The sequence below is a fragment of the Strix uralensis genome, chromosome Z (genome assembly GCF_047716275.1).
Source record: "Strix uralensis isolate ZFMK-TIS-50842 chromosome Z, bStrUra1, whole genome shotgun sequence".
Lineage (NCBI taxonomy): Eukaryota > Metazoa > Chordata > Aves > Strigiformes > Strigidae > Strix > Strix uralensis.
This window is the reverse complement of record NC_134012.1, coordinates 266,562-291,372: the sequence shown is the minus strand read 5'-3', so window position 1 is coordinate 291,372 and position 24,811 is coordinate 266,562. Positions and strand designations below refer to the sequence as shown.

The following is a 24,811-nucleotide window of genomic DNA, read 5'->3' as shown; positions in this document are numbered from 1 at the left end:
CTGACATTAGGCTACTGAGGATTATTACATGTAACAATTATATTTTGATTAGGATAGAGATATGTACAAAAATACTAAAATATTTCTATTCCTACGTGAAAGGAAGGTACCTTGTGATTTAATTTCCAAAACATTATGTAAATCTGAAATGTCAGAAAATGTAGAATTTAAATTCATTTCTGTTTGTTTTGCAGTATTAATACTTATTGCAGTTAAGAGCACTTTACTCTCCCAAACTTCTAACCTTCAGAGAAGAAGGGGAGAGAGAAAACTGTTACTGGCTTTCTGACAATGGCAGGGAGTGTGTTAAACCAGTGTAAAATTCAATTAAACTGTCTAGCCAGGTTTTTGAAGCTGAAATGCAGACCCTTTCAGTTAAGCTTCTTATTTTCCTGTGACCGACACCGGTGGATACTGTGTTATGCCAAAACCAACAGGCTGTAAAGCACCTTGTTTCATGCTCCTAGCTGATCAATATTTTTATTTTCCAGGCTTGCCCAGAAATATGGAGGCAGTATCACCTAACAGTAAGTAGAAACACCTTTTTTATTTTCTTCTACACCCAACCTATTTACTCTTCTGTGAACTGCTGACCATAAAATATAGACAAGCATCTTCTGCGGGAAGATAATAAACATCTGAAGAGTTTTTGAACTGAAGAATGCAATGAAACACTGTCACTATTTTTTAAACATCTTTAGAACTTATGGTTTCATTTTAATACTGTAATCATTAAATGAGTGCCTTGTAGCACTCTCTCCTCTCAGTGACTACATTTACACATATAAAGAGGGTTAAATTTTAAGTGGAGATGCATAGCAGAAGCAATAATCCCATCTCAGATATCCCAGATGCTGGTAATTAATCACTGTGTGTGACAAAGCTTTCTTTTTAAATGAATAAAATAAATCTCAGCTAGAGTGGAGATGTTAATTTGAGCAGATACACTTTATGAACTTTTGCAGATAATTTTTGGCTATAACTTCTTTGGCCTGCGTTAGTTGATCTTTAGTCATTGAAACAAGAAAATAAAACTTTGTGAACTTACCACTGTGTTACTTAAGGTTTTTCCTCATATGTAAAATACAGATAAAAATAAAACAAAGTGCGTATAAATCTGGCTAATATTGAAACCTGGCACAATGTTGAACTGGTTAAGACAATATTCAATGGATTGATATCACAAATCTCGAATATGTTCCTTTCTAAAATTATTATACACAAGAACACCTTTAAAGACTAGGATTTTTGCTGTTCCTCTGAATCGTTGCTGTCATTGCTATCCAGATCAACCTCTTATGTACTTGGCTGTTATAGAAAATTAATTACTGCTGTCCGTTCAAAACAGAGTAGAAAAGTTTGTCCACTACTTTTCTTTATGGGTCTTTGGAGCAGGCTTTTTCTTGTGAGCACTAAATGGGATGTGCTTTATAATTTGTTGCCTCCACCTCTCCATGGTAGTGGAATGTTCTTTTTTCTGTTTTTGCTTCTAAATTCAATGAATAGGAGAAATCTGTGCTTAAAACCTCTTGCGTGTGTTTTCTGCATAATGATTTTAAAACAAAGATCTGCTTTGGAAATCCTCCACCCTTTCTGAGCATTTACTTTTATTTTAAACAGAATTGGCATAGACTTTTTTTTTAAAAAAAACATTATGGGCAAAAGGTGCATTCACTGAGTATTTTTGTTTGCTTTTTTAAAATTGCAAGAAGGAAAAAGGTAAATACTGTCTTTCATTATGAAGCCTAAGGTTGCATGTAAAAATTATTTCTGAAACATTTATGATATTTGGAATCTAATAATCAGATAGGTATATTAGATACAGTAATATGTTGGGTTCTTTTTTTTTACTGAGGTATAAGATTTAATTTAATTTTAGTCTTGCTTGCCATTGAAAATTCTTCAAAAAGGGCGTTGCAATCAACACTTAGAAAAGATTTATTTTTGTAAAAAATTGTGTGGGAGCTTAAACCTGACCAAGTGGTTACTAGGGCAGAATTTGAAGTATCTGAGGTAGAAAATTCTATCTGTGAATTTTGTAGAAAGTGTTTGGAGTTTACACTTTACTTAGTATAAAGCTAACAACATTTGTCAAAACAAGCTCTTGTTAGGAAATGTGGTGGTTACGAATGCAAGTATATTATTCACAGTACCCGTTTGGAAATTCTTAGTGCGTTTTAGGGACATTTTGAAATGTGATCAGATATGGGCACACAAAGGTAAACTGACATTGAGTCAGACCCTAGCTACTGGTAAATAATTTTTTATTTTGCAGTGAACTGCAGATTATCTGCAGATAATCCACGTTTCTGATATGTGGGAAATGCTTTGCTGTCTCCATTCTTTGCATGGGGAGACTCACTTTGACTCCAAAGTTACATTAATAGTCAGATTAAGCCTGGAATTTAAAAATTTGTGTAGCAGAAGACATGCGTGGTGTTTAAAATAAGTTATAACTCAAGAAACTGCATTATCTGAGTTGTTTAAGTGTGTGAGTGCCAGCTTTTATTGTTCCATTTAAATATTCTCTTTTTCACCCAAAGCAGAACAGAGGTAAATAGTGTTCTTGCAAGAATCAAAACTTCTCTGTTAGAATAATGTATGTTGTACATATATTTATAGAATTTTAACTAAAAAGTCGAGATCTATTGCTCTCATACTAGCGCAGCAGTATTTCACTATAGAAATTAGTTTATCATTTTCCTAGTTTAGAATAAATATTTCTGTACAAACAGGATAACTGTTTCAAGAAAAATATTAGAAGTTTTTTTAGAAGTACTCTTGTTGCTGCGCTGCAGAGGCTGCCTGATTATTAGCAAAAAGACTAAGGCTGCAGTGAGTTTTTCCTGTGCGTTAGCCATGGATACAACCGCTAGATTTAAATTGATTTTGGTAAATTGATCATGAGTGTCACACATGCAGGTACACATAGGCACAAATAAAACCAGGCATTCAGGTTTGTCATAAAAGACCGTTTTTGTAGTATTGCTTACAGACAGCCATTACAAAGTTTGTCTAAATGTCTTGCATTATATAAAGTATTCTTAGTTAATTACTGTGAATGCTTGTGAAAAACCACACAGCCTTCCACCTTTCTCTTTTGTGAAGCTTTTGGTGATTTTATTCATTATCTGGCTCTTTCCTAAGAGATGGACTGCCATCTATTGACTTCTTGAAGGCCCTGCACAGAAACGTGGATTGACTAGAACAATGACTAAATAATAAATCCATTCTGCTGTTATGGATGGTGGTGGGTTTTTGTTTACATTAGCTGCGGTGACAAATTTTGGCACATTACAAATAATTTGTTGTGTGGGCAGAAATGTCTTATTCCAACCAAAATAGACTGCCAGTGCAAGAAATCTTATGAGCAGTTGAAATGGCAAAAAGGATTATAAGCAGAATATTTTAATTTGCCTTTTGATAGAAAAAAGATTATCATATTGTATTCAATGAAGCTTAAATTTAAAGGCTCTATGATAATCAAAGCTTTATAAGTGGATGAAGTTAGTTTCTTTAAACTTGTTCTTTCAACTCTGTTAACTAAAATTATTCTGCAGAAAACCAATCAAAGTCAGCAGAACAATCCAATTCCCACTGTGGTTTAAAATAATATTTAATAACCTCTTTAAGATGGTGATTTAAAACTTTTACAAATCATTTTCATTGTGCCTGCTCTCTGTGTATTTCTCCTCTATCAGAAAAGGGAAATTACGTTTGTCAAAACATATTTTAAGTTTTTCTTCATATAGGTATCTATTTGCAATAAATAGGTCGGTTCTGATACCCGCATACATTTATCAGAGGGGTCATTATCAATTCAAATAATAACACAAGGACTTCGTTGGCAGATCCAGGATAAACAGTTTTGATTGTAGCTTACTGCAGTGTAAACAATAATACATGTGATTTTTTCACAGATGAGGCATTTGAAGGTCTTGTAAAGCTCTTTGTTCTAGATTATTAGGAAGCTTAGCTTACAACTTTGTCTTTCTAAATGCCAGATGCTCCACAAACCCAGAGAAATATGGTTTGTGCTCCAAAGGACGGGCCATCACATCCCCTTTTCATCTTGAGAATATCAGGGGTGCTCCTAGCAGCGCTTTTTCATCCTCAGAATGCTTGCCTCTTTTTCATTCCCTTTCTCTCGTTTTGGATTTCAGCTATAAAGGTAGAGACTTTCTGAAGTATTTTGTACTCAAGCAGAGTCCAGTTTATAGCCCTCTAATTGCAAAAAAAAAAAAAAGTCAGTGGAAAAACTTGTAGGATTGGGGCACCCTGCGATTTTCACCCATTTGGTTCAGTTTTGCAGTTTATGCTTAAAAAAGCCACGATTGCGACCCTCCGAGTTCGATCCGCTGCCCAGCGGCAGCTCCCACGCTCGGTGGGTCTGTGGCTAGAGGGGAGGAACCGTCCCCCGCGGCCCAGGCTCCCCGCCCGGCTGCGGGGCCGGGGGCCAGCGTGGGGGCCGCGGCGGGGCTGGCGCTGGCCCCTCGGCACGAGGCAGCCGGCGAAGGGCGCGCGGGGCCAGACCCGCTCCCGTCCCGGGGGTCGCCCCGTGGCTTCACTGCTGGAGCCACGCGACGAGGCCGAGGGTGGGTGCCGCGCTGCTGCGAGCAGCCGCGTTTCCACCCAACGGGTGACATCACTGCAGAATAAAGAGGAAATTTATTTTCGGCGCGGAGCGGCCCATGTTTGGCTCCGGGTGCGAAGTGGCGCTTCTTCTGTGTCGGTCCCCTTACGTGCAGCTCAGACCCCTCTGCGCGGCGGCACTGGGAGTGCCCCCAAGACGTGCCGGTGGCCACCCCGGTATTTCGATCTGAAGGGGGGTACACGCTGGCTGCGTGGATCTCCCCATGCATGCTGCACTGCTTCATTGTTCAGAGGGACTCGTGGTACACAAAAACGAATGCAGCCAGGAACAGGAATGTGGCTCAGGCACAAGATGTGGATACAATAATCAAATAGGAATTAGCGTATTAGCATCTTCTTCAGTAAATATCTACGGAGTAATGAAATTCCGTCCCTAAATGGCACAGAGCACAATTTTTATTTTTCTAACGTCTTTCTTGGTGTAGATGTGTAAGTTAACACACAAATCCTGCTCAGATTAGGTATTTTCTTTCTGTAGGGATTGCTCATTTTTAATAACCTCTTCCTCCCCCTGTACTGCTCTGGCCGTGAGGACTCCTTCCCCCATCCCCTGCCTTCACCAGTCTCATTTATATTAAAGCTCCTAGGCCAAGATGGCCACCTACAGAGTTTTAGAACCATCAGAATTTTTAACTAGCAGAAGCTATCATTTAACATGCTTTTTGACAGTTTGTTAATCTTACTTTTAATCCACTTACATAAAAGAAGGTGAACCAGGAATTGGCTGTTTTGGCCTCTGTGCGTAAAAGACATGAAGGGACAATGCATCTTTTGTGTTTAAATTTTGCGCTGGGATTTCTTTGTGTGCATTATTAAAATTCCTCATGGCCTGCCACTTTTTTTCCAAAATGAAAATGTAAGCAGTCAATTCGTGTCCTTTAAAATGTGACTTTTGGAAAGAGAAAATTTAAAATATGACTGTCAAAAAAAATATATTACCTTGAGAGAGAGAGCGTTTGGTTTCCAGAGAAGCTTTGTAGGTTTTTGTGCGGTGAGGGAAAGGATGGGTTTAGAAGTATTTTCAGGAGGAGATGAAGCCTGACGTCCCCATGCACGGGGATGCGGCTGCTGCCGTGGCTGCCGGGTCAGCTGCTCTCGCCAGGCCGCGGGCCGCGACATCGTCACCTTCCTGTTAAGTGTTGCAGCACCTGCCAGTTTCTCTCCAGGTGTTTTAAGGTTATTTCTGTAAACTCTAGTAAAAATATGACTTTGTTTACGCGATAGACACTGCATTATTTTCATGTTTTGGAATCACAGAGCAGGCCCTTGTGTGTCAGTGGGGCGGCAGCCATTCTGCGGGGTGTTTCGCAGGGAAGGTGACCCAGAATTGGCAGGGTGTGGGTTTGGGGTGAGGATGGCCCTGCCTCCCGTGGGTCGTGGGGAAGCAGGAGCGTGATACTGTCCCCACGCTTGCCCTTGAGGGAAAGGGGCCTTTTTGGTGCTTGGGCTCGTGAGGATTTCCCATCCTCTGGAAGTGCGTGCTGGCCACTCTAGCCAGGGGAGGAGGTAGGGCAGACCCAGACAACAATTGACAGATAGTTTGTTTTTAAATTACCTACTTGCATTGTTCAAGCCCGAGCCCAATCGCTTTTGCAAGTGCCGTTCTGTGACAGAGATTCTTCTGAAACCGTCTTCCTGGCCTGCAGAAATGTTCTGGGGAAAATAAGTACGTTAGAGGTGTTTTGGTGTGCTGTCTAGAGTCTAGAGTGTCTCTTGGATTTTATTTTACATGGTGTTTATTTTTCCCTACTAATTATTATTTGTCCTGTGTTACCGTTCTGTTTCAAGTTTCAGACATTTTTGAGGCTATCAGAAACCTAAACGCAAAATCTTTTTTTATTGCCAGGAAACTGTATTTCACAAAAGGCGGTATTCTTTCTGATAGTTTCTTTTTAGAGAAAACAAAGAGAATTCCAGGTCCCGAAAGAAGTGTAAGTTTGCAAATACAAAGCATGCGCTATAGCTTTCAGTACAAAAATGTGCTAGATAGTCCTCTTTCCCAATTCTTACTTGAAAACTCTATTTAAAATGTTACAGGAACAAGAAGTAGCTTCAATAACTTTATAAAAATATGTAACATCTACAAAAAATACTGTTTGCCTTTTCATGAAAATGTTGGGTTTTAACTAATACCCCTGGCCAGTTCTCACTACTGAATAATGAGGGGTTTTGTGTGTAGGTTAGGTTGAAATAGAAGGTCCAAGCTGGTTATTGTAAAACACCAACGTGTCTCTGCGCCTGCACGTTCTCTCCTGGGAAGGAGTGATGGTGCCGTGGTACCTCTCCTCTGCGGAGGACGGGTCCCCGCTGACACATGTGTCATCGCCCCAGCTCTGCATCGGGCTCTCGCCTGCCCGGACCAGAGAAGCCGCCGGCGCCTGCAGGGACCCAAGGGGCCGTTTTGGGTGGGATCTGCCACCTTCCAGCAGCGCTGACCGTGATCACGTCAGCCTGCTTCCTCCAGCGTTTATCCGTCTCACGCTCTTCCCCACCTGTCTCCCCAGAAAATAAAACAAAAGGTGCTCTTAAATTGGGGATTAAAGGCTGATTGCGTCTTGACCAGAAATTGCATTCTGGAAGCAGTCTGGGACTGGGAGGAAACAGAAAGCTTGGCTGGCTGAGCCAAGTCATTTCCATTTCTCCAATTTTGGGGTTTGAAATAACCTTCTCAGAGTGTTTGTCTTTGAGAAGCGGCGTCCTTCAGAGAACCCCTCACTTCAGTATGCACATTATTGTTATTTAAGGAACTCTGTGTTTTCTACAAAGGCATTACCTTTTGGGCCTGCCTTTAAATGGGAAAAGGAGAAGAGCAGGGGATGGAAATTAATATATTTTATTATTTTGAATGTTTAAATCTGTGGTTAGCTAACCCATGAATGCCCAGGAAGCGATGTGTGCGGTATGTGACATTTTTAAATGCTGTGCCAGCAATCCTGGTGGCAAGATGCGCTCATGACTGGGTAAAGAGTGGAGAGAGCTGCTCCCTCCCGCACAAACTTTGGGCAGGAATTTCTCTGTTCTCAACACAGAAACTGCCATGAACGTTCCTCCTTTCCCAACACACACCAAAACTGTGGTGATTGGTATTTTTGTGATACACCAAAACTGTTGGATAAGTGGTTAATTAAACAGAAAAGGTTAATTGTGGTAAGATTCACTGCTGAAATGTCTCCCCATCGTACACATAGGTGCAGTTCTTTTAAGGGAAAGAATTGAGATGATCATTTCTTTAATGCTTATGGATTTGGTAAAAGTTTTCACCTCTCTTTCCTTTAGTTTGAAAAGGTGAACCTATACAATAATTTAAATAATTTTTATTATTTCAAGTATTAATCAACTAAATAAGGAAAATAGAATTTTAAAGCTAGAATGATATTTCCAATGCCTTTTAAAAACAGACTTTTATTTGAGAAAAAAAGAAATTAAGTATTTCTGTGCACTTTTTCTGCATTAGATTCTGTGTATGAATATTCATCTTAAAGTTCTTATATTCCTGAAGATTATTCCTTTGGACTTGGTATGAAGGTGTTTTTTCTCAGTTTTAGAACTTGGAGTCAGTTTCAAAATTCCATTGGAAACCAAAATTGTCTGTCATCTACCAGACATTTTAAAAGATATTAAAATTACACTTTCGTGTAGGTAACGTAGAATGTATTTTGGTACATTTTTGTATTGCAAAGTGGAAAAATTGTAAAATGTCAGTAGAGCGTAAACCTCCAGGAACTGTTTGCACATAAATCCTAACTAGGAGCGGCATTTTGCTTGTCAAAGGTCCACTCGGTACCTGCTTGTAAATTATCTGCTTTAGCAGTACTGAAACTGCTGCGTTTTATCATACAAACGCTTCACATGTCACAAGGCCCCAGGTATTTCCCTCGGCACTGGCGGCACCGGGTGTGATCATCCAGACCCGCTGGTGCCTCGTGTCGCCGATCCCTGTGCTTGCAGCAGCCAGGAGCTGCCCTGGCTGGGCAGTAACTTTCTCAAGTTATGCTTGATCATGTTAATAATCTACAGATTAGGATTCCCTAAAAGTATTCACTGATTTAATTCTGAGAGGTTCTATCATGTCTATAATAGTAATACATCTTGTTAGGTCCTGTCAGGTGAATAGAAAAGTTACTGCCCCCATGACAGAACTACCCTGATTTTGATTTCAAATTTTGAAAAATCAAGCATAAAGGGAATCAAAAGGAACCAGAGACCTGTATAAAGTGATGACTAGTGAAGAGCCGTGCGCCATAAGTAGGTGCTATTTTAGTGCAGCACTGGAGGAGTCTCCAAGCAGGGGGCGATTGGCATAAGGGCTTCAGGCCCCACCGAGGGCAAAAGCTGAAGGCATCCCTCAGAGTTTTGGCTTCAGAGGGGTGAAGTTAGGCCTTCAGGTTTGACTTATTTTTGAATGTTAAATGTGGGTTAAATTAAGATTTGACTAACATCCCCCAGCGGCCATGAGTGCGCTGTGAAATGGGCACAAACGGCCGTCCCCGTGCCCATCGGGACAGGCCGCGGGGCCGCTGCGCAGCTGCTCTGCTCGCCTCTGCCAGAAGTTGACGAACTTCCCCTTGCTGCTTCACCGGGCGTTTGACTCGCCAGCCCAGTCCGTGTCTGGCCTGACGAGGCTCCTTCCGCTGGCCACTGCTCGGTGCCTGCGCGGGGCAGCTGCTGTGCGTGGCCTGTGGCAGTTCCACCGCCGGGGGTGGCACACACATGGCGATGCAGGTGCCACAGGGCGATGACACCCAGCGTGGCCCGTGGCCATCCCACCTGGCGTGGCACGCGGCAGAAGCTCTGACTCTCCAGAGGTGGGAGGGGGGCATCGCTGGCAGGAACACGTACTATTTTTACAGCAGACCAGGTGATATATCTGCAAAAAATGGATGGTCAATGCCCGAGTTCAGGGTTTCTCAGAGTCAGCATCGAGTCCGAAAGCTGCTTTTTTCCTTTTTTTTTCCCTCCCCTCAACCTTACAGTTTCTCTGCCTGTAGTAACTACTCATCTTGTAGTTACCGGCAAGTAATTTCATGTTGTTTCTTGACTATGCATTTAACTGTTTCTAAAGTATATTTGTAACTTCCTTTGGCACTTAAAATATGGTGTGGTGAGTGCCTGTGCCCAGGCATACACAAACACTGAGGGATTTCTGCGGACTCTGTGATAACCCTGAAATATCTTCTGCTTTAAAATTAATTGCACCAGATTTGCACGTGCTATCCTTTTTCTATCTGACTTACTTTGGTGGCAGATGAGACCCTGGTGAAATTAATTCTGCTTTTCTGATGTTGGTGTGAGGATGGAAAGAGAGGGAAAATAATAGCATGAGACACTCAAAAGTTGGTTTGGAGAAAACCGTTTTGATCAATGGCATATTTATGTGATATGAGAGCAGAAATCTGAATCTTTTGATCCGTTTTTAGATGCTGTAGACTATTCAGAACGTCCCAAGTCATATTAAAGTAAAAACTTTATGGAATTGAGACCGATTTAAAAAAATAGATGTGCAAGAAGGACATGGAGAAGCTTTTGTGTGTTAAGGTTGTATGTAGGCTGTCAGACATTTCTTCAAGGACATATTCTGGATGAATGTCACTCGTTATAAAGCTAGGTGAAAATAATTATGGTATTACTGAATATATATGATGCGCTTAAATGCAGGACACATGAAAAAAATATGAGGAAATTGATAAAGATTAACATGCATGTTGGTAATGTAAGGAAAATGCTTCTATCAGTAAAGGGTGCTATAGATTGAAGCCTAGCTGCTAGGAATTTTAAAGAAAAAAGCTTGAATTATTGTTTACTTCGAATGTACCCCAGCAAAACCTTGCTGCTTTTCCACAAAACCTCACTTCTAACAAGCCGATGCACCATGCTTGGCATCTCCTGTCCTCCAGCAGCACTGTATTTTTTCTGTTTACTTCAATTTTAGCTATGCTCAGAAATCACCTCAAAGTAAATATCTGCTATAAGAACGCTCCCCCAGGAAAGTTATTTTAAGTGTGGTACTTCCTCCTTTTGCATCTGATGGTGAAAGGTGATTAGCAGATGACATAAAGGTTAAAGAGGGAGAGAAAGGAAGCTGTAAATCATCTGGAATGACAGTAAAAATTAAAACCTTGGGGTTTGTTGGGCTCCCCGGTGTATTAGCTAATAAATATAGCCATGCTGTGGTTCTGTTCATCTTCTGATTTTACAGGCTTTGCAAATGTTTGTGTTCAGATTAATGTATAAATGTATGTGTAAGTATGCATACGCTTAGCGCAGCGAGCCTGCACGCGTGTAGTGCCTGCCCGCACGCTCTCCGGGTGCCCATAGAGCAGCTCGGCAAGCCTCCTCATAAACATTCACATAAAATATACGTGTCCCCATGCACGAGTCTCCTCCTCCTCCTCCTCTCCTGCCTCTTCCCCACGCCCACCTCCCCCCACCCCACTTCAAAGCTTGTGGTCCTTTTTCCATCCTTGTACTAAAAGGTTTCTTTGTAAGCCAGGCCATTTGTCCATCATTGTTTGGGGTCCAAACAGTGGTAAAATACCCTGTCACCGATCCAGAGTGCTGTGAATGGCAGCTTCTCTCCGGACAATTGGCGGTGGTGCCGAGAAATATTCCTGAGAGGATTATTTAACCTTTCAATTTAGGGGGCACAAAGCCTGGCTGATTAATGAACTTTCTGATGGGCGCTGATAAGCGGATCTATTTCTTTATTTCCTCTAAAAGTGATTCCTTCTCCTGTCCCATATTACTATAATCTTAAACATAAAATGTGGCAAATAGATTAAAAAACAGCACTAAAGAGTTTATCTGGCTGGCAAACTGAAGGAGCTAAATTAAAATTGGTAATGAAAGCAGTGGCTGAGCCCTGTATATGGTTTTTAAATGCGCTGTGTATTTTGAAGAGACTTATTCTCCAGCTTGCCTGGTAATGACTGCTTTTGGTGCACAGTCCGGGGCTGGCTTCTGTTATCCCCCCAAAAAAATGAGTTGTGTTATCTGGATGACTGCAGACACATATGCATCCCCCTTTCTCACTGCATGGGCAGACAAGGTCGATAGCATTACAAGGTATTTGTGGCAGTGCTTGTTTCAGTTTTCAGAGCTGCCAGTTTTCAGCCAGATTTGAATTACAAAAGAAGAAGCTGGCATGAAAATTGAAAGGGTTTATCGGCTAGTCTGAAGCCTCATAGCACATTGCTTATTTATGCAGTCCATTTGCACCAGGAAATGTAAAAAGGAAATACATTTTAAAAATAAGGTCATAAAGACCCAGATATGTTTAAGATGGCAAATAAAATATAGATACCTATAATATCTTTCCAGGAAACGATTTCACTTAATGTTGCACATTACTTCGGAGGAGCATTTATGTTACTGTCATAAATTTGTGAATTTGTGTCACTGTATAGATAGTCTCTGGGGATTAAGAAGGAAGTGTTTGCTAACTTACTTTAAAATTAAAATAGAAGAAAGATAGGTTTGTAGTTTGAGAGCTACATCAGAAATAGTTGAAGTTTAATGCACCGTCCTATTTAAATAACGTTTTGCATTCCATGTAAAATTAGCCATGGGCGACTGGAGAGATGCCACCACCTTTGGAGAAAATTGGGATGCCTTTTAAACCATGAAGATTTTGAGGCATTCAGGGATTGTATTGTTGTTATCCTTACTATCTTGCATATATTCATTTTCTCTATGAACTTGAGATTTTTTTGTCCATTTTTCAGAAAAGACTTTTTGAATTAATACTTCAGTATTTTTTTCTCTGCTTGTAAGAGTATCAAAAGATTACATTCATTTCTTTCAAATATATAATATTGTACTTTTTGTCTCTTCCTTTAACATTTTCACACAGTCGATTGTAGATGCTATTTGCATCTATTTAAAATGCATTATAGAAATGTCTTATTTCTGTAGAAACGACCACTTCACCGTGCTTGTACTGCGGACTGAACAAGTTAAATTCCTTCTTTTGGGAAAGGCTTTGGTTTTCCAGACTGTGCAATCAAAAAATAAAATTTTGTCCACTAATTTGTAATTTAATGTGTATCATGTACTTACAAAAAAAACCCCACAACTACAAGTTCAGTCAGATCGCTGTTTTCTTGGTTACTTTGCTGTGTTTTGTTGATACCCAAAAGGGTGGAAGTGATGCTACAAGCACATTTAGTAAACTCAATTACGGGGCATAATTTATGGAGAGATACTCAGGTGCAACCTCCACAACTCCTGTTGGAAGAGTTGGAAGAGAAGTTTTTTCAGATGGCTGACAAAATGGAGAAATAAAATTTGGTAAAGAAATTATTCTGTTTATAATTGTTTGGAGTTTGGGAGGGTTACAAGTCAAAATACTAAATTTGTATGTCTCTCATTTATTAGCATGCATCAAGCTCAGTATGTTTCTGTCATGAATTTTCATAAGGATTTTTACTACGTAGCATGTGTGGCTTAATGATGCAATCACCTGATAGACTAGGAAGACTCCAAAGGAGACGTTCCGGTCTGTTGTGTACATAATACTTGTTTCAAAAATCTGCCTAATTAAGGAATTACCCAATGGAATGCAAGTCTACTGGGTGCATGACATGGTTAAAGAAAATAACAACAACAAAACCCCTTGGTATAATTACGATATTACATGATATCTTATATTGGCAATTTTGAATATAAGGGAATGATGCAAACCTGCCATTGTTTCAGCTGGTATACAAGTAGATTATGATAATTTGGAAGGGGAAAATAAATGTATATCTTTCAGTGATAGAGCTGTTCTGACCGTTTCCCTGCCCAGCTCCAGTCTACAACCCACAGTGTGTAATGATTCACTTGATGATGATCTTTCAGTGGCTCAAGAAATTGGTGAAACATCACTGCTAATGAGTTTTACTCCCAGCCTTATGTCTTGTTTGTCTCAGTGAGTTGCAGGAAAACAGACTGTGTGGTGTGCGGAGCTCACCCCTTGGTCTTGGTGGGCATGGTGTTGGGAGGAGTGCCCAGGTCTGCTGCTCGGGTTGTGTAGGTGTCCTCCCTCCATGCTTTTCTTTAATCCACCATTTAATTACTTACCTTGAGAGTGCAGCAAGAAATAACACCAAAAATTACCTAATAGATTAAGTATGAGCCTAGCAATGGATATGATGGATCAGAAGAAACAACTGTCGGGTCTTGGCACATGAGAATGGCGCTGGGTGATTTGGAGTCGGTGTAAGGAGCCATGGCTAGCCAGCCGGGCTTACAGAATTATTCCCTCGCGCGCTAAAAGGAGTTGCCCAAACTGGTGCTGGATGTAATAAAAACATCCCCTGCGGTGCAGGGTTTAGGCAGAGGCAGCGCCGATAGCTGATGAGCACTGACGGACTGATGGAGGTACGACCTCTGTTTCGTCTCATGACGAGACTCTGGACAGGGCGGGGTACTCCTCTGGGTCTCGTGTAGTTGTCAGAGTGGTTCCACCAGTGCGTGAGCAGGGCGGGGGCTTTCCCTCCGGCAGGGACTTCATCAGTCTGGGCCTGATGTGTCTCTGAGAGTGACCAGAGGCCACTCTGCGCAGCTCGGGCTCGAGCCAGCCCTGGTTGCCAGTGAAGCCGGTGCGAGACGCCACTCCAGCCTGGTCTCCAGGGTGCGATGCCGTGAGGTGCGATGCTGCGAGGTGTGATGCCACGAGGTGTGATGTCACGAGGTGTGATGTCACGAGGTGTGATGCCGTGAGGTGTGATGCCGCGAGCTGTGATGCCGCGAGGTGTGATGTCACGAGGTGTGATGCCGTGAGGCACGGTGCCGCTCAGGGGAAGCCGGTTGGCACGGCCGGCAGCGAGATGCCTTTGTCCAGCGCAGGCACTTGGAGTGGCACGAAAAGGGACTCAGCTCTGGTCTGCCGCGCCGCCGGAGTCCTTGCGTCGCGTGATGTGGAGGGGCAGAGAAAGACGCAAAAAAAGAGGTCGGAAGATTTTCCTTAATTAGTGAGATTTAGCCAGATTGCAGATCCTAAGTAGTAATGAGCTTCATAAAAGCGAGCCCTCATTGGATCAAAGTCAGTGCAGATAAGGGGAGCTCAAGGTCACAGAGGGAGCTGCCCAGCAGGTCCATTTGCATAAAAAATTACTGTCAGAAATAGGCCAGAGAGGCAGCCCTGGCATTTTGATCTCTTGGCCTTTGTCATGGAGATTCCTAGTTGAGAAGGGAGGAAGGCCAGTGTCCCAGATAATGATTAACTGTTTTAATGGCATTCATTCATTCATTCCTCACTAACTACTCATGCAGAAAAAAGGTTATGTAAAATGACATTAGAAGAAAAATCATTTGTAATCGTTGCATCAGGCTGCACTTTGAGGAGACATTAGGAGTAAATCCATGGCGTGGTAGGCTTATGCTTTATCTTCTGATATTTACTGAGTTTACTGGTGCATGAAAAGCTTTCAGCAAGAATAGCAGATGGGCTGGACCTTTCATAGGTAATGCTATCTACCAGGTTATTACTTCTATATATTGATAGTGAAGTAATCTCCAAGATATCACCCTACAAATATAGATTATTTAAATGTTTGTAACAAAAAAAACCTATAACATAAAGAAGCTACATTCATGAATAGTTTATTTTGTACCCATATGGCTGGAGTCTTTAGATGCTTTTTTAAGCCTTAAATAATAAGAAAACAGAGGGTTTATAACATGCGGGTTTCCTTTTTGTTTGGCTTTGGAAAGGAGTAAAGTTATGTAGAGTTGTAATCTGACCTGCAAGTATTCAGTTTAATTTCTTGCCTTAAATGTGACCTTTTCTATTAACTAAACAAAAGGAAACAGGTCGGGGGGAGCTGGCTCTGGGCAGGGTGTGGCAGGGGGAGGTTGGGGTCACAGGCTGTGTGTTCCCAATAAAGGGGAGACGCCGAAGGGCTCTGGCGCTGGAGGGAAGCCCCGGCCAATCTGTCGGTGCCCGGTTTTTCAGCTCAGGGTGTGGTGTGGGGGTGGAGGCGCAGCCTCGGGCTCCGGGGGCTCACGGTGACCCCCCGGGGACGGCACGTGTCCGGTGCAGGGGCAGACCCGCCAGCCAACGCCGGGCCGACGCACCAGTCAGGTGAGCTGTTGGCGTCTCTGCAGCCTGTTTAACTTTCGGATTACACCGAGGCACCTGCTGCAGGAGCGCGTAAAGGCTCTTTACTTACTAATTTAGCCATATAAATCACTGCAGCGCTGTGGTGGGCGTGCTCCCTTCCTTGTCAACATCCATACGCCTGGCACCTATTTTCAAAAGCCCAGTTCAGAACAGAGGAAGATCTTACTTATCTTTTCTGTAAAAAAGTAACAGTGTTTTGAACCCAGTGCAAATTTTACTAGAGTTTCAATACAAGAACACTAACGATGGCCCAAATCATAATTATTTACATTGGAGGACGACCGTGCAGCAGGTGAGAGTGCCAGACTCTGGCGTTGTGGCAGGCAACATCTTGGAATGTAAAGGATCGTGTCTCTGGAATAATACACGGTTTTTCTAACCACGTCTTATTGTTGCACTGCACCTTGCAAAGACCAAATAGTATAATCAGGTCATTTTCAGACTGACGTTACGGTTCGTTTTAAGGCCTGCCTGGCAGAAAGCAGAACGGTAGCATAAGGGCCTTGATTTTATTTTCGATAGCTGTGTCACACCGGTATTCTGGTCGCAGAGCTGTCTGGCAGACAGGGACTGGCTGAGGGAACCTGGCGGGGTTTTGTGGCAACATCCCAGCGTGGGCTTCAGTGGATGTCAGCTTTGGAAACAGGTGTAATGTGGGTAAAGTTCTGCCTGGCGCGAAGGCAGAGGAAGGTACCACTCGTAGGGTTTATTTCTGCTTTTTAGGAGCCCTGTCCAAAGTGGAGCTGATTTCTGGGGCCACTCCTCATGCTGAAAACTTAACTAGAATGCAGGTGATTGATCCAGTAAATTAAACCCACAGATCTTTCCTCAAGGGGATTATGCAAATGTTTGCATTTTGGTGGGTTTTTTTCCTTGCCTGTTCTATGTATTTATGATAAAAGAATACCTGAAAAATTAAGCTGGCTTAGTAAGTCACTTATACACCACTATTAGCTGGAGAGCTCTCGCTGTAAGACATGGATGAGAAATACACAGATTACTTTATAGGTGGTGGGTTTTTTCCTTTCCCTGTTTCCCCGCCTTTTGTCACAAATCACTGTTGGATGTGTCACTCTTCCTAGTCTTCCTTTAGCCTCCTCCTGGTGAGTGAACGTGAACTGAGGAACACGAATCTGAAACACGCATTTAAACCCAAGGCTGAAGAGGTTCAAAATAAGGTGACCCTGCAAGTGTGATCAGATTCATAAAAAAATGGCGTTGGAAGATTTCTGTTGTTTCTGCCTATTTTACAAGTACTGCTGTCATTCTTCTGGAGGCTGTGCAGGAGGACGCAGCGGCTCCAACAGCAGAAGAGTGTGGTGATGCAGATTTTTTTAAAAAAGCAATTCCTGTAATGAGCTTTGCCAAGTGCTGCTAATTTCTTTGAAATCTAGGCCGTTCTTCTGTGCTCCTTTAGCACCAGAGAGAAGGAAATGCTGAAAGTAGTGAGGTTGTTCTTTCATCCCGCTGCTTTTTAGCCAGAATTCACACACCCCCAGTTGGTACCTGTGCCTGCTCCAGCTGGGCACGGGCTGCGCGGCGGGGAATGAACGTGCTTGCGCCTGTGAAAAGTGAAGGAATAGATGATATGTCCCCGTGTCCAACTTAGCGGTGCTAAATGGGGAAAAGAAAAAGATCTGCCTGTTCCCCTGAATTGGCCGGGGTGTGCTAAGCCCTCCCTCGCCCCCCGTGCGCCACCCGAGCAGCTGCTCTGCGGGAAGCAGAACGGGTCCCCGCTTCTCCGGGGGGGCGGGCGGTTTCCCCCGCCGCTGGGCACGGCGCCGGCCGCAGGGGTGGGCTGGGGGCGCGGCGGCCGGGGCCCCGTATCGCCGCCGGATCTCGGCCGTCTGGCTGTCAGCACAAATGTGCCTCTGCAGCCGGTGGATGCAGCAGCTGATGGGCCCGCCCGTCCCGGGGGATGGTGGGGCATCTGCGCGAGGCGGGGGCTGGGAGAGGAGGAGGAGGGGGCGAGATAAATCAGCAGCCTATTTTCTTGTATTCAGAGCTGAAATAACGCAGCCAGGTGGAATAGATGCCGGGGATGCCTCTTCCCACCTCGTTTGTGATGCTCAGGCTGAACCTTGCTCTGCAGAATTACAGTCATATGAGCCACTTGCTTCTTTTTCGAACTTAATATGCCAACAGCCAGCAGGAATGTATTGATTTAAGCATAATAAAATTATATTTATGTAATTTTAATTTATTTTTAATTCATCGCTCAGAATACCGCCAGACCTAATTCTTGCCTGTCTCCATCTTCCAGACGAAGCCGGGGCCCATCAAGGCGGCGGGTTCTCGCGTGGAGCGCTCTGCTTCAGTGTACTGCTACAACTGTTCCCGGAAAGGACATTTTGGATATGTAAGTCCCAGCAGTCTCTGCCTCGGGAGGGGGGTTCATCTCCACCACGGTGCATGGCTGGAGAAAAGAGCTGGAAGAGCCAAGCTGGTGCTGTACCAAGGGCTGCTCTAATCCAGCGCTCGTGGCTTTGGGGCTCTGCTGCTGTCAGCGGAGGCCAGTGTGTAACCTGGTCTCACCCATCTAATCTAAACACACGGAGGAAAAGAAAAGTTACTGTCTCTCCTTGGCGGGTTTATTGATTTGTTTTTTAAATCCTAAATCAAAAGAGGACTGCCTATGAGACAGAATATTCATTGGAAAATGCTGAACATGGCTTTTTAAGATTTTTTTCTTTCTTTTTTTTTTCCTGTGGCTCATGGGATGAAATACTAGTGCCTTACCACCACGTTCAACATCATGTAAAATTTTGCACCACAATCACCCCAACAATTTGAATGCCTGTTTTAGGAATTTTCTGTTTCTGCCTGCTTTTGATGATCCTTATTTGTAGTTTCTTAGTTTAATCCAACACCTGATTTAAGTTTGACATCATCTTTTTGTAAGGCACACAGCCTGGCAAAGGAGGGTGTTGTGAGCCTGAAGTGGCTTCAGTGAAAACAGGAGGTCGGCTGCATCTTCTAGGATTGCTTGATGACGTTTATCACCTTTTTCAGCCCCTGTTGTGACAAGTGCAGCTCTTCCTGCAAATATCAACACCAAACAAATGTTCATTCTTTTCTTTTATGGAGTAAGTCCAGAAGCCACAAGTATTCTAGAAAATCAATGTTAGTCATGTGTTGGTTGGGATAAGTTTATGGTTTCCTACAGCTTAACGATGGGAAATTCCTCCCTTCTCTCCTGCATGCTCTGTGTTGACTCTACAGCTACTGAAGACGTGTTGTTAAACACTTCCTGCTCTTTTTGGTGAATAGTTAATCCCTGTGGGGAACAGTGGGACAGGCAGGGCAGGTTTTCTGGAATCTTCTCATGGCAAAGCTGAAAGGTGAACTGGAAGATAAGCTGGAAGATTTTTAATGCCTAACACTGACAAATGTCAGAAGAAGAAGCAAGACTGATTGCCATCAATGGATAAGGAGTATTTTACTAATCTGTCAAAAAACGGCATTCACGGAAAGTAGCCATACCTGGATACAAATAAGGCTGCTGTAAAAATAATTAGTAAATATGTGGGAGGAGCTGATAGTAATTACTTGGATAGAAAACCGTAGACACTGTATAAAATCAGTCTGGTAGTAAAGTGACTCAAGGACATTTTATGGCCATCAAAGGTCAGATAGTATTTTCACCAGCGTACGAGGAGCAGGAACAGCCTGAGCCGTGACTGAATGAGAAGGAGAAGTCAACAGCAACACAAAAAGGCAGAGATACCAGATCTTCCTCTATGAGCACAGAATAAACATCCAGGACACACATCAGATTATATGGTGATAACTGAGTATTTGCCCACAAATCACTAAACTTTCTGTCCGAGAAGGGCTGAGGAAATTGGACTGGCACGTGTGTCTTCACAGCGACCCAGCGGACAGGCAACGCCTCTGAGATTTGCAGCTGTCATGGGCTCAGAAAACTGAGGTTGTAATCAGTGCCTGAGTTCAGGCGGTGAGCAGCTCCGTCAAAGCTTGAAAGATCTGCCTGTAATTTAAGGGGGAAATAAGTCTTTTTGTTTGGTTCGTTTTTAAAATGTCAATATTTTTAAGCAGGCAAAAGTTACTTGTGATGACAAGCATCTCTTAACACTTTTCCCATTTCTATACCTCAGGAACCCTGCTCTATTGCTTTTTTTTGAGCAGTTAAAGTAGAGGAATAGCAAACTGACCGAGAAGAAGAGGCTGGGGTTAGTTTTGTATAGATGCACCATAATCTGTGCTTCCCACTGCAGTCCTTTCCTTTCCTGTTACCATTTAATCTAGTTTAGCTGAAATTCCTTTTCTTTCCCAGAGGTCTAGGGAGGCCCTTCCCAAAAGCAGAGGCAAGAGCAAAAAACTTGCTAAATCCCAGAGTTAGCCGTGCAGTTCCAGTAAGGCGGTCATTGAGGATTACTTCTTGTTTGCAGAAATTGAAATAGTTTAGACATAAAGTGTCAGAGGTTCCAACACCTGCAAGTTATGTTTCCTGAATTTGCACTATTGTTCAATAGACAGTCATGTTTTTATGTAAACTGAAGATTTAATAAGGACAAGAAATCTTATTTTCTGTAGTAGACTTGGCATCATAGTTCATTTCATAGCAATCAGACATCCCAAACGTCGTCTCTTGTGGTCCATAACAAGGATGTGGGCATCTTGAGGGGCCAGTTAAGAGGGAGGGTAAGTTAATGAGGAGTCCCGCTGCATTACTGGGGCTGCAGCCAGTTCTGAAGGCAGCAGGGGTGAGGGGCGGTACGGTCCCTGCAGACGTGCCTCGCCTTCACATCCCAGTCTGCCCAGTATGCCAGTCAGACAGGAAATGCCTGGTGCGGGGTGGCAGCAGGCCCTGCTTCTGCCTCTGCCTCCAGCACCGAGGACTGTTCCGGGAGTGGGTGGCAGCAGCGCCAGCGCGCCAGGGGGGGACAGGAGCAGCCCAGAGCCTGTTGGGCACCGCTGGGCCGAGGGACCAAGACGGTGGTGATGGAGAGGAAGAGGAGCCCCCATGGGGGTGGCACATGCGTTTCATCCATGAAGGCTTCTCTGTCAGTGCGTTAACAAACCAAAAATAACGAACCTGCAGGGCAAGCCCCAGATTTGGTGTGGGATCTCAAGCAGCACTTTCGCAGGTCTCACAGAAGGATGATGTGTCTGCGTGCTCCTGCGTAAAGCCGGTCTGTGTCGTTTTCAGTGACCTCTTCAGCAGTGTTCAGTATTTTCTTTCATTTCCATCCAGATAGGCAGGCAGCTCTGTGCCCTGCCTAGCGGCCACTCTTAGGTTTCACTCACGTGAAACACAGGTATTTGAAGTGTCATTTGTCCGTTTGGCTTTTCTCTCGACATAACTCTGAGGGAGGTAGATAGAGGACCCAGGAACGGTGGGAGAGGAGGTTCTTCATGGTGATAGCTGGCTGTTCGAGGTGTGCATGTGAAATCTGGTCGCCTTCCAGGACACGTGTACCTCAGATGAATAGCTGCCGAGAACAGCCTCAGGCAACACAGGGACTCGCGTGTCCCCTCCTAAGTCCCTTTCAGCCTGATTTTGCAGTGGGGTAAGGCCGAGCCCTCCGACCTGGGCGGGCTCTGACTATGGGCTGCCGTCGCTCCTCCACACTCTCCATGCACATGGAGATAAGCCAGTAGTTACACAACTTAACGATACCCTTCTGGAGGACACCACAGAGAATAACCCCATTCTTCATTTAATTTCAGCCAAGCAAAGGCCAAATAAAAGCTGAGAAACATGAAATACATCTGAAATGCATCTTTTCTGCACTCTGTCTCTGAAAAAGAGAGGGAGGCAGACAGGAGGACAGACGGGGAAGGGAGGTGCTAAAGGTGGCACTGCATGGTAGAAATAGCAACAAAAGTGGTAGAAATAGCAAGAAAAGTGGTAGAAATAGCAAGAGGAAAGCTGCTTAGCTTTTGGTGGAGATGTCAGGGTGGGTGAAAGCTCCTGACCGTTTCTTGAGAATGGCAAGGTCCAGAGTTCACTAGATTTGGGCAGTACCCAAGAAGTAGAAAGGTAACAAGCAGTTTACAGGGAGATGAAGGCATCAGTTAATATCACATGGTGCCCTGAAAAAAAGACAGAACCGTAGGAAGCATCCCATTTAGCCTGGCTCACGAAACATTGCTAACACTTTGTGTACAGCAGCGAAAAAATCCGTATTTCTGAATCAAGTGTTTGGGAAATGGGCTGACATGTGCGTGACGCAGAGCCAGCCCCTTGCTCACCTCAGCCAGCTGGTTGGGGCTCTCCTCCTCTCCCCTCAATGTCCAGCTCCTGCAGGATTTGTGTTTGGTTTGTACCTGTGCCGAAACCACAGGCAGCCGGACACCCCCTGGCCCCCACCGCTGCTCACTCCCTCCCTCAGCCCACCCCGCCCCTGGAGCCTGCCATGTTTCTGCACATCCTTTCACCCCGGAGGATCCAGGTTAAAAGATCGGAAGTATTTGTCTTCCGAGGAGACCGGGCACATGATCGTGTGGCAGCGAGAAGCAGCGTTGGGGAGCGGGGAGCTGGCCCAGCTGCAGCAGAACGCCCCGTTCCCGGGCCCAGCGGCTCCACGGGCCATTCGCCTCCCGTTCGCCTGGTGCTCACCTGCTTCCAGTCCTCTGCTGCTGCTGCTGCAGGTGTGCAGGAGGTGCGGGAAGGGGTGGGATTCCTGCCATGTGCTGCAGGAGGACTGCAGCTTGGCTCGTGTGCACAGGAAGGTTTATTGGTTGGTAATAAAATTATCAGTGTTAAAGAACTGCTGGCCACATCCTTCAGAGGTACAGGCCAGCACCAGCAGAATCCGACCTGTTTCCCTTCCAGGAAGATCCCAACTCAGCCACATGTAGTGACTTGAAATGTGTTTTGCAGGAGTGCTCAGAAAAGAGGATGCACGGGACCATGTTCCCTACTTCTCCGTTCATCTACTGCTACGACAATGAATATGAAATCAAGAGAAGAGAGAACAGATTAAAAAGAAAGGTTGCAGGTAGAGTATATTTTGGGAGATCCCTCCTGCCTTTCAGTTCTTTGAAATACTTTCTTCTGTGCTTGCTGCTTTTAGAAATATTGTGGGATTATTTTCATGTGTCGGGAAAAGCTATAGGGATTTGAACAGGTAGTCTAAGAGTAGTAAAAGATTCGTGACTTTATTCAACCATGTCTATCATGGTAATTTACTGTGTCAAAGCCACTAGGTGGGCGTTGTCAGATGTTTTAATTCTAAAAAATCCACTGACATTAAAAATGCTGTAAACTAGCAGGAAGAGGGTTAAACTGTAATTTGTTAAGATTCTAGTCTGTTGACAGGAAGAAAAACACTATGAAAAAAATCTATCAGATTTTTTTCTAACTTCATACATACATAATGAAATCTGTGATGGTTTGGGGTTTTCTGCATGGGTATTGAAATAAACTGCTCTGTTTTACAGAACTGCAGGAGGCTGGCCTGCTGCCACAGCAGCCGGAGACACCGTGGCAGGAAGAAACACATGAGGGGCACAGCCACAAGAAAAAGAGCAAGCATGGGAAAGAGTATGGGAAACACAGCAAAGGTGGGGAGTGTCACAAAAAGATGAAGATGTCCCAGGCAGAGACACGCAGAGAAAAGAAACACAGAAGGGATGTTGAAATTGGCCGCAATTTGGAGGAGAACTTCCCTAGAGGGTCCAAAAGGCAGGCGTGTAAGGGCAGCAGAACCCATCACAGGTCCGTTTTCAAGGCGTTCTCGGGCAGCAAGACTGCGTATGTGCAGGAGCCTCTGGAAGGTGCGAAAAGGAAGAAGAAATGGAAAAAGCAGAAAGACGATAGTCCTGATATCAACGAGAATTTATTCCTTATAAAACAGAGGGGGAGGAAGGCCAGGCAGAAATCCTGGTGATGCAGCTGTGGATACTGTCTGTACTGGCTCCGGCTCTGTCCTCTGTCTGTTTGGGTCCCTCTCGTAGCGCGTGGACCCGCGTCCGTCCCGGAGCGGAGCGCGCGGGGTGTTGGCAGCCACAGCGGGACACAGCGCACCTGACGCCAGGGCTGCGCTGTGCGGCCCCGGAATTGGCTGTAAGATTATCTTCTTTGTTTGGGGGGGTGTGGGGGGGACGGGGGCCCCGTTGGGGTTGATAGGTTTTGTTTCTTCACCGGTGAGAGGTGGCTCTGCCCGTTGGAGCAGGATCTGCTGCTGGGGAGCACAGTTTGGGGCTGACACTGGAGAGGCTCACGCTGGGGGGAGCGGGGGCAGAGGCCAGGGACATTCCCCGCGGCCGCTCAATCCTCTCCAGGGTGCAGCTGGGCACTTTCCCACTTCTTTCCCTCCTGGAAGCTGCTGCAAAGTTGTTGCCTTGCACTTTGGGACGTGACGTCTTCCGCGCCGTGCTCCACGGGTCCATCGCCCGGTGCCAGCAGCGAGCTCTGCACTGGCCCCTTCCCTGTCTTTGCCAACGGGCAGTGGGGCAGGGGAACAGAGTTCACATCTTGAATTACACACGTCCTTTGTTCCTCTTGATGTGGAAGTTGTTTCTGGAGGAAAGAAAGGAGAGTATGATCAACGTATTTGGTTCCAGACGTGCTGTTCTAAAGTTTAGTCATTTTTTTAAAGACAGTTATTTTTGTACACTGGAATTAAATGAGTGTGTTATTAAAAGCTTTGTAAGAATAAATGCTTCGTCAAAGGAAAAACCCAAATAAACCTTTACATGAGGGATATAAAACAATGTTTGTTCTACGTTTTCTTGCATTACCAAGTGTCGTCTTCTCTTTCCTGAGCTGAAACTACAACACCTCTGGCAAGAGATTTTCTGGTTTTGAAAGGGAAATTATCTGTACTCTAGTTTTTCACGACCTGCTCTATACTGTACCACTCCTTTTGCTGAGCAATTGATAGTAACTAACAGGCAGTTTCATGAAGTTGCGTGTCCTCTCTTAATTCTTGCTAAGAAATGGGCATTTGGCTACAGTAGTATTTTCAAATTGGACAGTATTTGTAACCTGTGCTAATGCAAGGTGTCTGAGAAGGGGAAATGGGTAAACTAGAAAAAATTCAGCACTATCATTCTGCCAGTAGTATTGCATGCTGCTATTCC

The 24,811-nt window shown here is 44.2% G+C and overlaps 1 protein-coding gene across 3 annotated transcripts in view; it reads left to right on the top strand.

Moving 5' to 3' along the window:
- The window catches only part of ZCCHC7 (zinc finger CCHC-type containing 7), a 117,489-nt gene extending 93,047 nt beyond the window's left edge, over nt 1-24,442 (top strand). For all 3 annotated transcript variants that reach the window (XM_074856411.1, XM_074856412.1, XM_074856413.1), the window contains 4 exons: nt 492-527; nt 18,021-18,116; nt 22,608-22,725; nt 23,168-24,442. In XM_074856411.1, the coding sequence (XP_074712512.1) occupies nt 492-527; nt 18,021-18,116; nt 22,608-22,725; nt 23,168-23,616 (699 nt within the window). In that variant the 3' untranslated portion in view covers nt 23,617-24,442. The remainder of the gene's footprint in view (nt 1-491; nt 528-18,020; nt 18,117-22,607; nt 22,726-23,167) is intronic.
- The last annotated feature ends 369 nt before the right edge of the window (nt 24,443-24,811 follow it).